Source organism: Convolutriloba macropyga, chromosome 6 (assembly GCF_964194025.1).
Source record: "Convolutriloba macropyga chromosome 6, txConMacr16.3, whole genome shotgun sequence".
Taxonomy (NCBI): Eukaryota; Metazoa; Xenacoelomorpha; order Acoela; family Convolutidae; genus Convolutriloba; species Convolutriloba macropyga.
The window spans coordinates 24,175,788-24,190,856 of record NC_134473.1 but is presented as its reverse complement, the minus strand read 5'-3'; the positions used below and the strand labels follow the sequence as shown (position 1 = coordinate 24,190,856).

The 15,069-nt window shown below is 36.3% G+C and overlaps 1 protein-coding gene across 2 annotated transcripts in view; it reads right to left on the bottom strand.

Moving 5' to 3' along the window:
* Window positions 1-14,794, bottom strand: part of LOC142341585 (synaptic vesicle glycoprotein 2C-like) — a 71,247-nt gene extending 56,453 nt beyond the window's left edge. The window contains exons 1-4 of one of the 2 annotated variants that reach the window (XM_075392637.1): window positions 14,626-14,794; window positions 7,652-8,066; window positions 7,155-7,437; window positions 4,345-4,425 (exon numbers count right to left, since the gene is read on the bottom strand). In XM_075392637.1, coding sequence (XP_075248752.1) covers window positions 4,345-4,425; window positions 7,155-7,437; window positions 7,652-8,066; window positions 14,626-14,713 — 867 coding nt within the window. In that variant the 5' untranslated portion in view covers window positions 14,714-14,794. The remainder of the gene's footprint in view (window positions 1-4,344; window positions 4,426-7,154; window positions 7,438-7,651; window positions 8,067-14,625) is intronic. The other variant, XM_075392636.1, reaches the window with a different exon arrangement.
* Window positions 14,795-15,069: the final 275 nt, after the last annotated feature.

Here is a 15,069-nt window from a genome sequence, read left to right as displayed (position 1 = left end):
AGAAAAAACGGCAGCAATTTAACTACTGTCAATGGTAGTGTAAGTAGGACTAATCTCCCTATGTAGTTTAAAAAAAGATTTTGTTAGTTGTTTTTGGGTGTGTACTTCTGCTAATTTTAATCAAAGTTGACTAAAGAAGCTTATTTCGGACAAATTTTGATGAGAAAGGCTGAATTTTGAAATATTTAGCCAAAATTTTCGCCATCAAAATTGTCAACAATAATGTTTTGTCTTAAAAGTCAACAGTACTAACGTTAGCAATTTTCACAAAATTGACAAAAATTTAGCCAAAATTCCTGAAAATGTGAATAAAAACGCAAATCGGTCTAATATTCACAGAAATTTAAACCAAGATATTTCGCTCTAGAAAACGAAATTCAAAGAAAACTCAAAACTCTCTACGATGAATATATCGATCGGTCAAAATTGTCTGAACAAAACAAACCGTTTTGAGTATATAGTTCTTCCCCACTCAAGATCATCGGAACCCTCGGAACAATGATAACGCGGAAACTGCATCAAGTTTAAACAATTTCCCTGAAAATTTCCCATTACCTCGGCGAAATCAAGCATTTTCAAAATCTATCGTTGCATGTGACACCCTTATCACCAAGTATCTTGAAGCTTCACAAAATTGGCTGTATTGAACACTGAGATTTTTGACAATCCGTTCTTTCAAGGATTTATGCGCAGCTTTAATTTCTTTTATTTGATTTCACTGAATTCAATCGTTTATCACACTACATCTTGGGATCCAGTTGGCGAATACTCCGTCTCTACGTAATATGGTATCAGTTTATCATTGGACAATACCGCAGCAGCAACTACCAGTCGCGCATTTTTCTGTACTTCCGCAGCTCCGAAATATTCCACAAAATTAAACCGACTCGACACGTAAATGAACTCGTTCTCTCGAAGACCAAATGGTTTGTAAGGCGTACCACTCTTCATTAGAAAGTGGTAATCTACTTTATGGAAATCGCCAAAATACTGCTTGTTTTTGCTTTCAACATCCAAACACAAAATACGGTCGCAAACAAATGAAGTCAGCCTGTCAAGGTTGGGAAATCCTTTTGAAGATTTTGATAAATCCTCCAGTTGTTGTCGGACATCAGCTCGCGTTAATTTTTGACTCATTTTAATAATACTACAGTTTACTACTAATGAATTAATAATCAGTACGCAAATTTAACGACCATATAGTTAAAATGTCATATAGTACAGTTCTTTAATGTATAAAACTTTTTGCATATACAAAGATTGATCAAAACTTTTCTGGTGACAATTGCAAACAAGTCACAAATAATTAAACAAAGTCCCCTTCAGTTAATAACTTTTATAACAGCTAGTTCGAACGAGTAAAAGTTTTTGCACTTCTGAAACACGCTCGTCCAAACTGCGAGAAAAATTTAAGTTAATTGGACTCGTATGTTCGCAATTGATGAAGCTTCTCATGGCTACAGATATTTTTAAAAACTAAATTCTCTATCTTAATAACCAGAGTAAAACTTTCGAGAATCAAAAATTTCAATTCACTAGGCAGACTATTCTGTAAACTTTTCAGGAAAAAATCGAAGTTCGGGAAACTTTGACAACCAGACACTTTGAGGAACATAACCGACTAACGTCGGGCTAATTGCTCTCAAACGACCGGCGAGCGGTTGACTTCGTCAGTAGCAAGCCGCGGTACAGTGAAGCTAGATTTAGATTAATTGAAGGGGCGTAGGGTGATCGCAGCGGGGGTGCACCGCAGCGGGGGTGCGAAACAGGATTAGGGGGGGCAGATGTGGGGGCGGTGGGTGGCTGGGGTGTGGAATCAATTTATAAGAACCGCCCTTCACACCATAAGCATAAGTCTCCAAAACAGTTTCCGTTAATCGCATACTTGAAGACTAAAAGGCTTAACAGCTCTAAGAGAACTTAATGCAAGCTCGGCGCTACCTCTTTAACCCCTTTCTGAAGACGAAAGTCAAATGGTTCAGACAACAAATCGGCCAAGCGAAAAAATGCATAAAGGAGACAAACAGGATTAATATATTTGCTACAACGTCGGGCTAACTGCTCTCAAACGACCGGCGAGCGGTTGACTTCGTCAGTAGCAAGCCGCGGTATAGTGAGGCTAGCTTTAGCTTGGATCGACTCTGCAACTTTTGGTTTTCTAGCCTTGTTAGTAAATAAACCAAAAAAGGATATTTTAAAAATTTCCAAAATATTGCAAATTTAAAAAAGCTTCCAGATTTCACAATGAAAATCTTCAAAACTAATTTTTGTCTCTGGATTTAAGTCAAGTAACCCATCGGCAAGACTTGAAAAACTTCGTTGGCCATTAATGATCGTTAAGATCAGAAAAGGACAAAAATATTCAAACATTTTGAAAACAATCGCAAATTTCAAAATCTTGCTAAAATTCAAAATAGTAAAATCTCCAAAACCATTTCATCGTCTCAAGAGACTATCCAGTATCCCTATTGGACTCGTTTGTTCGCAATTGATGAAGCTTCTCATGGCTAAAGATATTTTTAAAAACTAAATTCTGTATCTTAATAACCAGAGTAAAACTTTCGAGAATCAAAAATTTCAATTCACTAGGCAGACTATTCTGTAAACTTTTCAGGAAAAAATCGAAGTTCGGGAAACTTCGACAACCAGACACTTTGAGGAACATAACCGACTAACGTCGGGCTTATTGCTCTCAAACGACCGGCGAGCGGTTGACTTCTTCAGTAGCAAGCCGCGGTATAGTGAGGCTAGCTTTAGCTTGGATCGACTCTGCAACTTTTGGTTTTCTAACCTTGTTAGTAAATAAACCAAAAAAGGATATTTTAAAAATTTCCAAAATATTGCAAAATTTAAAAAAGCTTCCAGATTTCACAATGAAAATCTTCAAAACTAAATTTTGTCTCTGTATTTAAATCAAGTAACCCATCTGCAAGACCTGAAAAACTTCGTTGGCCAGTAATGATCGTTAAACGCAGAAAAGGACAAAAATATTTAAAAATTTTCACAAAATCTTGCAAAAATTCAAATAGTAAAATCTCCAAAACAATTTCATCGTCTCAAGAGACTATCCAGTATCCCAATTGCAAGTTTTAAATAGAATTACTGGCTCACAAAGATGATTAAACTTGGAACAAGATAACAATTTTCAGAAAATAAAAAAAAATCAAAATTTATCAAAAAATTGCTAAAGCTGGAATCATTAAAATATCGATAACTATTCCAATATTTTCAGAAACTTTGCTACAGTTCATCATCAAACCTTGGAGCTGGTCCAAGGACCCTGGTGCTGGAAAATGAATAAAAAACTTGAAAAATTGCAAAAATTTTTAAAATTGCTGATATCAAAATCTTGAAAACATTCCATTACATCTAGAAGCTATGCAGTAACCTATAACCAAACCCTAGAGGAGTTGATGTGGCTCATGAGGCTGGAGAAACCTAAAAAAAATTTTAAAAAAAGAAAACTTTAAAAATTTGCTAAAATGACAAAAAATTTTAAAAAAAACAACTAAAATTGGTGATAATAAAAGTTGAAAACTAATCCATGGCCATGAACTATTTCCCAGTAACTTATTATCAAAAGCTAACGGAGATTTTATGTTAGGCTGAAAAACCTTAATAATGGCAACATATGTCAAAATTAAAAAATGCAAAATTTGTAAAAAAAAAAAGTAAAATTCGCGATGTTAAAATGCTGAAAACATTCCACTACCACTAAAAACTATGCAGTAACCTATTATAAAACCATAGAGGAGGTTCCTGGACAACTAGGGCTGATGGGGACAACAATGGGTTTGGGGGAAACATCGCAGTTGGGGGGGGGTTAGGGGCAAGTGGGGGGGGGGGGGGGGGGTCAACAGTTGGGGTGTCTTCAACCTCTAAGAACCGCCCTTCACACCATAAGTAAGTCTCCAAAACAGTTTGAGCTGAAACAGAGCTGAAAGGCTCTAAGAGCACTTAATGCCCGCTGGGCGCTACCTGTTTATCTTGTTTTTGAGGACGAAAAGTCATAAGCGTCAGACGAAAAATCGGTCAAGCGGAAAATCGCATAAAAAAAAGACCGACAGGACTAATATAATTGCCACAAACTTCGTTTGAGAGCAATTAAAAATACACTAAAAATTAACTTGATAGTTCCCAAGTACAGTTCAGAAAACTTTTTTATTGATTAATTGGCATTGTATGTAAGTTAATTCTGAAGTTGACCAAACCAAGATAAAATAGCAATACCAATTTTGGAGAAGGTATGAAGCACCCTTCCAAATGAATTCAAAATCTTGCAAGATTATCTCAAGTTTTGAAATCTTGAACAATTAGATATTCAATAAACAACATGAGACTTACTGGGTAGCAATATCGAGGACTTCGTTTGTTGATTGAATAGACCAATGACAATACACGCAGAGCTTTCATTTCCTCTCCTCTCTGAAATAAAACAGAATGATTTCAGAAGCGTCATTATTTTGTGGTCATTAACAGACGATAATCATAAGACTAACGTTCCGATCTGCTTGAACAGCTGGCTACATTCAAGAATCATTTATGAAAAAGACAAAACCAAGGAGGCCCGGCAATTCGGTGTTTGCACATAATGTTCTGACCTCGCTCATCCAGATTCTTGGCTTAATTTTCTATCAAATGACGGGGAAATTTGCCAAGAGAAATGTATGCCTTGTAGTTTAAAACTTGATGAGTTCTCGCATCATGACAGACGCGTATGCAAATGAAGTTATGTACAAATTGACAGGTTCATTAGCCAAGTGCCAAAAAGTGTTCTATTTTTGTGTGCAAAAGTTAATACTAAAAAACTATCTCTAATGAACTTTGATAACCTAATGCACGATGAATTAATAACCGGTCTTTACCAGTTTATAGCATTTCGTAATTCATTGAGTGAATAGATTTAACATCCGTTCAAAAGAAACAGCGAGTTAAGTCAGAAATCAAACGTGAAAGTCGTGACTTATGTAAAAAGAAAACGATGATCAAGAAGTATAAAGCGAGCGCAAAAATCATCTAAGAAGCGCCCTACACATCAAGAGTATAGATCTCTTAAACAGCTTCTGTGAATCACATACTTGGAGACCAGTGAGCTCAAAGGCTCGAAGAGAATTTAAGGCCCTCTAGACGCTACCTGCTTATCCCGTTTTTGAGGACGAAAAGACAAATGGGTCGGACGAAAATTCGGTGTAGCGAAAAATCGCAAAAATAAAGACACAGGATTAACATAATTGCTACAAACTTTGTTTGATAGCAATTAAAACGCAGAGAAACCTGTAAAGAGAATTCCAATCGAAAACAAATATTGCCGAAAATATCGAAGCTAATTATAAATTAAAGTTCACATTTGTCATTAACCAATATGTTTTCAAAACAGTTCTCAAAATCGTGAAAACACTCCAATTTAGCTTTTGACTGGCTATTATTAGCAAAAAACTTGCTATACAATCTACTCAAAAAAAGTCAGCACGAAAAATTAAGTTTTAAACTAAAGAAAACTGCTTAAAAATCTGCGCGCGAACAATTTTTCTCTTAGTAAATAAAAGTTTACAACTGCATATCTCGCGGTTTTTTAAAACAGCTTTATAAACATTAAGCCACTAATTTTTTGCTCCACTCGCCAATTTTGTAAGCACTCAAACCTCTACATTTTTCACGCACTCGATTTTTTGCTTCAAAATTTACTCCAACAAAATTGAGTTAAAAAACGTAACCAGAAGAATTCTTGTAACCACCCCAGTCACCTTACTTAAAAAAGAAAATTATAATAACGCAGAAAAAATATTCAAAGAACACCAAATTTACTCGAAATTATTTAAAACTTAAAATTTTCTAAAAACTAAAAAATTTTATCAAAAAACTTCAAAACGCAGTTAAAGCGACCCTAATAATTGTTACTTTAGACTATTCAAAGTAATAAAGCTGAAAACACTAAATAGAACAAGAAAGTTTAAGAAAAGTCGTAGGCGAAAAAATTTCTCATCTGGCAAAAAAAAATTATTTCAACTTATCGCTGTCTCAAAACAAGCGGTAAGAACAAAAAAAAAACTATTTATGACCATCTCATCACAATTGATCAGAAATAAAAAAAATATTTTTTACGCGTTTTACTCACTCCGTGAATTTTACTCAAGAGAGTTATTTAAAAAAACAGCCGAAAAATTCCTGCAGCAAATCCACTATTCATCTTTGCTGAGAAAAAGAAAGCAAACTGCTAGAAAAAATGCCGCGCATGAACAATAAATTCAGCTCACTTACAGAAAATTCTTGTGCACACATCAATTACTCGCTTTCTCGAAAACATTTGTTTGCGCAAACAACCACTCTTTTTACTCCACTCTCCAATTTGGTTCAACACTCAGACCCCTCCAAATTATTTCAAGCATTTCATACCTTCTTCAAAGTTCACTCCAAAAAAAATTGATTGAAAAAACTTTTACAATACTCCTCTTCGAGTCGTAACCCTCTGTAGTTGTAAGACACTTCTCCAATACTCCCTTTCGCAAAAATTAGGAGCACTTCAATAGCCCGCTGAAAAGATCAGCGCGGCAATTAAACATTGGCGCAACTAGGCCTATAAGGAAAGTATTGTATTACCGGTTTTACATTTTTACGCCTAGATTTCTGCCACTAAACACGAGGCGTTTTTTTATTTTGGATTTTTAATAAAAAAGAATTCTAAAAGGGTAAAGGCTCAGTTATTAATCTTACAGAAAAAAATGATCGCAGCGAAATTTCAGCTTTGCATAATATAGTGTAAAACAAATTATATGCAGTGCTTTAATCAATAATTTCTTCTGGTCACAGCCCTCCCCTCCCCCTGAACTGTGAACATAAGAGACTAATGTTGGACCAATTTGCTCTCAAACAGCTGGCAAGCGATAGGCCTCGTCAGTAGCCAGCTACGATTTAGGGAGGCACACGAATTGCATACTTACAGTCTAGTAAGCCGAAGGTACTTAAGGCCCTCCGGGCGTTATCTGTTTATCCCATTTTTTTAGTGCGAAAAGTCAAAAGGGTAAGATGAAAAATCGGTCAAGCGAAAAATCGAACAAAAAAGATTGCAGGACTAATATTATTGCTTCAAACTTCGTTTGAGAGCATTTAAATACTTTTACTAAAGGCGGTTAAAACAAGTCCTCAAATGCACTCACATGTACTAGGTACTTTGGACTCTCTGGGAGAATAAAGAACAAGATGGCTGAGGTGAGAGATGGAAGCGTACAGACTGTTATGTATATCCTCCAGCTGGGGTAATCAAACCCATCATCCGATTGGTATCCCCAGTCCCTGGGAATCACAATCCATGCCAGAGCAGCTGCAACTATGTTGCCACACATCCAGAAGAACGCAACGACGCTGATCATTTTGCCTCTGTGCTGCTTCGGCTGGAACTCAGCGAAGTAGGAGAATACAACAGGTATAGATCCTCCCACTCTGAAACATTCAACCATTAACTTAATAATAATAATAATAATAATAAAATGTTCCCTTTAGTCCGCAAAATCACACACTGATACCTTTCATACACACTGAAATCATACATTTCCGTCCACTTAAAAATTTTGCTCAGTCATAATTTCACTTCAACGCAAAACGAGGTTTAGAAAAATGAAGTAAGATGAAAATTGTGTAGGATACACGTACTCACCCAACACCGCTCAAAAATCGGAAGAGCAGAAACCACCAGTACGTTTGACACAGGCTTGAAACAATGGCAAAGAACGCATTTACTGTCAGAGACGTCATAAGAACCTGTCGGCGTCCATTTTTGTCAGCTAAGAAGCCCCACAAATAACCGCCAATCATCATGCCGACAAAAACTATGGAGCTCAGCACCCCTTTTTCACCAGAGGAAAGGTTCATCGCACACTGGGCAGGTGACAGAATGAAAGAGACGGAGAGAATTTCCACGGCATCGCTGGCATTTGCCCATCCGCAGATCAGCGCTAGAGCATATTGGAATCGACCAAAACCCGCTTGATGCAAAGCGTCTTCGTAATCTTTGCTTCGCCATCCATCGTCGTCACTGTCGTCTGAGCCTTCAGAACGGCATGTTGTTGACCCTAGGAGAAATGGAAGTTTAAATTTATCGTACGAACCAATTCAGCATAACCAAATAATGTCTTCACGCAAAGTTCTTTTGAACGACCTCGATTCCATTGCAGCGTGCTTCAGTCGAGAGCCGTGACAATAACTTTTCTACAAATCATCAAATGACCACCACAAGTTTTTATCGACAACTATAAAAATTTAAACAAACCATTTTGGCGCCCCTTTAATTTGACTCTTCGAGAACGACAACAACTCAGAACAACTAAAATCAAACAGTCAAGGATGAAAAACGGTCAAACAACAATTTTGCACACGATCTAGGAGCTAGAAATTTGAGTAAAGCTCGACCTTTTTGTTCATTCAGTCGACATTTTTGCGGCGATATACAAAAATAAACCCACTACAGTAGTCGGACGAAATGCTCTCGGACGATAGCCGAGGGGTCGGCTTTGATCGTATCGAGCTAAAGGCCCTTTGCTTTGACAGTTCATCCCATTTCTCAGGAGAAAAAGTCAATTGCTCTAGGGAGCGAATGATTATTCTCGAACAAATAATCAAAATGGTCATCCAAAAAGTTGCATAAAAGGCCCACACGACTGCTTCAAACTTTGTTCGAGAGCAATTTAAAATGACATTATTTAAGAGCTCTCGGAAAACTGAATCGATTTTGGAAGAATTTTTTACTTTAAAGACGAAGACCACACTTCCCAATCATTCACTTTTTGACAGAGCTTTTACACTTGGCACCGAAACATAAAAATATAGTGAATATTGTATCATATTATGAAATTATCAATATCATGAATCAATATTATCAAAATATATTGAATATTGCATCAATATTATGAAATTTTCCATTAACAATATCACAATACAGCAGATTGATAAGCTTTGGAATGACAGGGAAGAAATTATTTTCCGAGCAAGACGTGTAATTTATCTGAGTGAAAAGAGCTTCTTCATTACACCATTTTAAAAATGCGCTTCATCTACTTCGAACCAATCAACAACTAAGCATTTTGTATGAGAACGTTTTAAAATCCTGTGTCTTCAAAACAGTCCTCATTGGTTTCTGATCATATCGGATATTATTTTTTGTCAACTTTCGAGATTTCAAAAATCGAATATCTAAGCAGCGTAAACCCGTTCAGGAAAGCAGCGCATGCAGGATTAAGGTCTCGGATAAGACGTTAAAAAGCAAAACAGTACGCGTCCAATGGCCTAGCCTAGTGGGATGCCATTAGTTGTGCTCGGAATCGCTGCCTCTTTTCTACTGAGACGAATATATTATTTACTCTTGCAATAATATGACCGAATTAGCACGAAACAGCCTCTTATACGAAATCCCTCAAATATTCAGCAGTCAGCGTAAAAATTAAAACTGAATTTTGTGCAAATTGTGCACAAAATGCAACGACTGCCATTTTGGAGGTCTGCGTCTGCGTGAAACGCCTCGTTAACCATTTAGCACTAGTTGAGATTTAAAACTACTGGATTGTTCTTTGTATAACCGTGTTGTATTTTTTGAAACAAACGCTATGAGGTGCTCATAGAGCGCATTGCTTATCGGTCGCCAAAAGATGTGAAAGGTCGCGATTCTTCAGTTGTCCACGAGATGCTTGACGTCTTTTTTGTGAATAGGTGATATTGACCCCCCCCCCCCCTTTGCAATCCACAGTTATTAATTTTAGTCTCAATTTCTTTGAATAAGTTATTCTTTTGATTTCGTTTAAAAGTCTAAGTCCAGTTCCCAAGCGTCAGAATGAATGTTGGATCAAGTTGTGCTTTCTTCCAATTTCTTCCAATCCCCTCTAGAGTGAAATTGGAGCATGCCTGCAACATCTGTCAATTTGAGTATGCACTTAAAATCTACTTAAAAACTTTATTTTCTTATAAAATTACTCTAATTTACTTTTTCTTCTATTGATGCACTAAAACGTTCAACAGTTCGGTGCTGCCTTCTACCCAATCCTCAAAGAGTTGTGATTGCGCAAAAACGGTTTTACAGAAAATATTACCGTGAAAATCAAGTAAAATCGGAAAATTATACGCCATATACGCCGAAACAAAGCCGTACATCTGAAATAAAGTAAGGATAGGAGAACTCTTTTACGATACGAACTTCCCATTTACACAAAAGTGCTGTACTAAGAAAAAAGCACTAGTAAAGGTACAGAAACAAACCTGATGCTACTTTTATTAAAGTTATTGGCTGTAAGGTTTCAGATACACATTGAAACGGTTACACGACAATCTAACCAATTTCATTCTATCCAATCCCAAAATACCCAATGCCAATATACCCAACTGTAATAATAATAACAAAAATAATAACTTCTCGTGTCAATCATTATTGCCCGAGAAGTTTATAAACTCATTTCGGCATTCAAATTTAACATATTTATACAAAAAATGTTTTCAAATTTATATGTTTTTCTACAAAAGATTCAAAGCAATATCGAAGTTTTTGTGACAATCTGACGCAGGTTCAGAAAAACACTTGTTGTAATCAATCCGCAAGAAAACAATTTCTGACCTGTGAGGCAGAAGTTGAAAAGTTTAGATTGTAATTTCTCTAAAGGCATTGATTGACAGGCGTCAAAGCCTCTGGATAAATCGAGCAAACCAGAATATAAAAGATTACCATTATCACTTTTGTTGTACTGAATCAATGAAATATAGAATAGCACCATGTACTGATAAATTACATCGGAAACCAAACTGAGGAGGCGAAACCAGCTTCCAGCTCTCAATATAAAATTATTTGTTTGTGCAAGCTTTTTTCTAACGTTTTATAAACGGAGAAGTTGTCGAGCTAGGTCCAAATGTTATGGGGTCATCTTTTTAATAAATGGGGTTTAAAATTTTCTGACCAATGATAAGAGCAATTTGGATTTTTTCACAAAAACACTTTCTTATTGATCTTTCCACTAAACTTGATAGAAATAAACAAATTAATTATATCCTTGGCATTTGAACATTGTTATTTTGGATCATGGAGATTTGACAATGAATTGCAAAACAGTTCTTTTTATTGTTTTTCCGATCAAATCTTTGTACTATGATGCTCTTTTGCCTTCCAACGTTTACATCAGTACACAAAATAGAACCACAATGGGCGGTTTTAAAATGGCTATCTAAGAAGAAAGGTTTTATCTTCCGCAACGTTCTCTGTAAAAAGGTATTCAATATGAGTTATCGTTGTCTTGCATACACGCGTAGGTAAACTTGGACTGGCTATTAGTAGAAGTATAGGCATCAGAGATTATTATAACCATTGGTTTGCAACCAAATGTTGAGTTTAATGAAATTAAGTTTTTGAGTTTTCCACTGGGGTTGCATGAGCCGCAGTAGCGGTTTATCATCTAAGTACACGAGTCCTCTTTGCTGTAATTCTAAAAATATTTCCAGTACAAAAAATGAGGTCTTTCTTAGATTTTTCATTAGATTGGTTTCCAACTAATCTTGATATTATATTAACAATGAACGCGGTTCTCATTAAGAAGTCTGAATTTGTTCTCTAAAGGCTAGTCATTGGGACAACCAACTCACTTCTCTCAACTTGTCGGGTGTTGGTCGTAGTTGGTTGATAGAAATCGCTGATATTGATATTGTAGTTGCCTCTAGAAATTGATATGAGCAATAGGATGTCCTGTATTTCAATATAGAGACAGTGGCAAGAGTCTTAATTTTCTGAGTCGTACTCTGTGGCTGAAATGTGCATTTTATATCCATTTCGTAGCGTTTCTCTGAACTTTTTCAATTATTCGTAAATTCGTCTTTTTATAGTGAGACAGAGGAACCGTAAACCATTATTGGAACCACGTAGCCGGTATAAGCATTTGTTTCTGTCGTAACCGGACCAAATTTCGATGAATTACGTCTGATTGAGAATAGAGAGCCAATAGCACTCCTGCATCTTTTGTCAGTATTTGTGTTCCAAGACCAATTAGCGTTTATTATTAAAACCAGGTCATTTTGAGAAACTGCTGGTGTAACTGGATTACCGTTCAATTCCGCCTTGAGTGGTTCCTTGAAGTTTACTACCGTGCATTTTCCTTCGTTTAGTCTCATGCAGATTAGAGTGCACCAATAGGTAATGTTTGATCAAGTTTTGCTCATTGCTGTCTGATCTGTAGAAACAATTTTTGTAGTCGTCCGCACAGATGTAGTACAGTTGTTCATTTACAGTTTCAGGGAGGTCGTTTATGTAAAGGTTGAAAAATAGTAGACCCTGTATAGCCCCCTGGGGAACACCACTAGTGACCACACATTTTTCAGTTTTTTCTTCATTGACTGACACCTTGCTGTCTTTGGCTCAGATACGACTCAATTGAGCTCAGTATCTTACCTCCAAAACCTTTCTGTAATTTTCTAATTAGTAGTTTGTGGGGCACACAGTCAAACGGCTTTTCGAAGTCTAGTTAGAGTACCGATAGGTTAGATATAACTTGTTGGTCAAGGAGCTTGTATATTTGGTGGAGATAGGCTAGTAACAGCAAGATAGCAGATCTCTTTTTACGAAATCCAAACTGAGATTGGTGAAGGTGATAATCAACTTTATGTAGATATAATCAAAAAGAAGTGTTTCAAATACTTTAGATAGGCAGGTTTATATGCCTATAGGACGGCATCTGTTTATTTGACTTTTATCTTCATCTTTGAATAACCTCGCGTATCTTCCACTGAGAAGGGTATACACCAATAATAATGAACGTTTGAACGCTTAAAGACAAGGATTTCGTTAGAGGTGGTGATAGAGGTTTTAGAACCAAGTTTCCTAGTCCGTCTGGGCCAATCGCTTAACTGACATCTAGGTGATTTAACAGGTTACGGATTCGAAGTTCTGTTAAAATTATTTTGTTGAACATAGAATTAGGATAGAATTCTGCGCTTTCTAATTGATGGAGCTTTGAGAAAACACTACAGAAAAAACTATTAAATGCTTCGCATTTTCCTTTATCAGTTTTCAGGTCGTTCTTTTCGTATAGCATTAGAGACGGAAGCGGGGGTGTCCGACGTATGTTTCTAAGAAATTTCTGTATCACGCTGAATTTTCTTGCACAAAAAACGTCTAGTTCAAAGATTTTTAGACCATTTTCGGCAGCTGACTCAATTTGTTTACTGCTATTATTAAGTTTGACAAGAGTACATACGATTCGTTTCTTGATGTTTTTGCGTTTCAGTGAGAATTTTTGCTTCATAAGATTATATGTTCAGGACTTATACAGGGTGGTAGAGATTTTTAATGCTGTGTTACTTTTGGGACACATTTATCAATTTTTACCCCATATCCAATCATACAATTGCTGGAGAAGAATTTTTACATTACTGCAGCAGTAGGGAAGGAATGGACCAGTCTCAATTGAGAGATTTTTTGCATTCCCGTCTGCATTTCGAAAAAAAATTTGACCGCATTTTTCTTTGCTTTCACGATTAATTTCATTACCTCTACTTCGGTTGTATAGCCTTAAGATCACTCAATGCCCTGCCATCATTTGCGTACAATGTATTATGAATTTTGCGTATTATGTCAAAAATTTTTCATCACAGTATGAGTGCAGTATTAACTCAGGTGAGTTTGACAACATCAGGTGACTTTTCGTGCCTGAAAAATTGCTCCAAATTGAGTTCCAGTTTGTTTTATTCGTGTTCAGATCTCCAGTAATTATTATATTTTCACTGATTTCAAGAAGCCGGTGCAAGAATTCATTAAGAGTTTGAGCTATGGTGGTATGGACTATCAGACGGGGGATTTGATGAACGACAGAACTATTGACCTACCATCAGCGTTCAACAATTTTAGCGTTCAAATACTGTGAAACCGCAGGTTAAAACTAGAGTCCAGATTTTCTTTTTTGCAATTATAGCTACACATAAGATAATAAACTATCTTGAAATACAAATGATGTAACACTACATTGCTACAAAACAATTGTTTAACGATTATCATGAAAGAGACGTCTCTATATGACTTTTCGGTAAGATAGAATGACTCGGGTTGTGCTGGGAATATTTAGCATCGTAAATTTGAAACAAAGCGATTTCCAATGTTAAAGTTAGGCCAGTAAAAGTATTCCTACATTTGCAGCAGGGAGTGAGGCATATACACTGTTTTATAAACAAGCAACACACATAAGCAGGTTAATAGCGACATAAAACTATATGAAACTGACATTTTCTAAATCATTTTCAGATCTTTTCCTTTCCTTTTGTGCCCCCCCCCCTTAGTGGGTGCATATTATTTGCAACCCGACGCACGTGCCGTTTTTTTACAAAGATTTACTATGTAATGGCATGTGCTCTGTAACTGGGGAGCATAACGTACTGGGGGTGTGGCACAAACGCAAAAGATCCTCATTTTCTTTTACGAGTACCTCACGAGACATGTGAAATTTACCACTAACTATATTTTACTACATCAAGGCTTTTCATTCTTGGCAGAACTGAATCAGTAAACCACTAAGAACCCAATGCAGTGAATGAGTTATCAGTTCACTGCTAGCTACTATCTTTAACGCCTTGACATAGGACATTTGCATAAAATCAATTAGCACATTTATTATTTACCATGTCGAATTAGAGTGCTTTGATGGTTTGAACTTGATGACAGTCTCTCGTTTTCTGACGCCATTGATCTTCCTCTTGACGAGAGCATTGAATATTTTTTGTTTTTCAGCAGTCAAAAGGCTGTATAATGTGGGTCATACTTTTCAATCTGAAAATTCAATCGCTTAAACTGGAATTTAATTTGAATCCCGACACAATTACTGAATTTGGCCTCTAAAACCCACGAAAAGCCGAGCATTTGACACAAATGAACAATTCGATTAACAGACTAAGAATTGTTATTCTGATGAACTGATTTTTTAAAATCAACTATAAAAAGTTGGAGGACAATCTTTCGACTCCGCTGCAAAAAAAATCTGTAAAAAATTGTCAATGAAATTTTAGTCTGCTTTCTTTGTCTGCTTTTTTCAGAAAGTTTCTTATTGCACCTGGTAACGAGTTCTA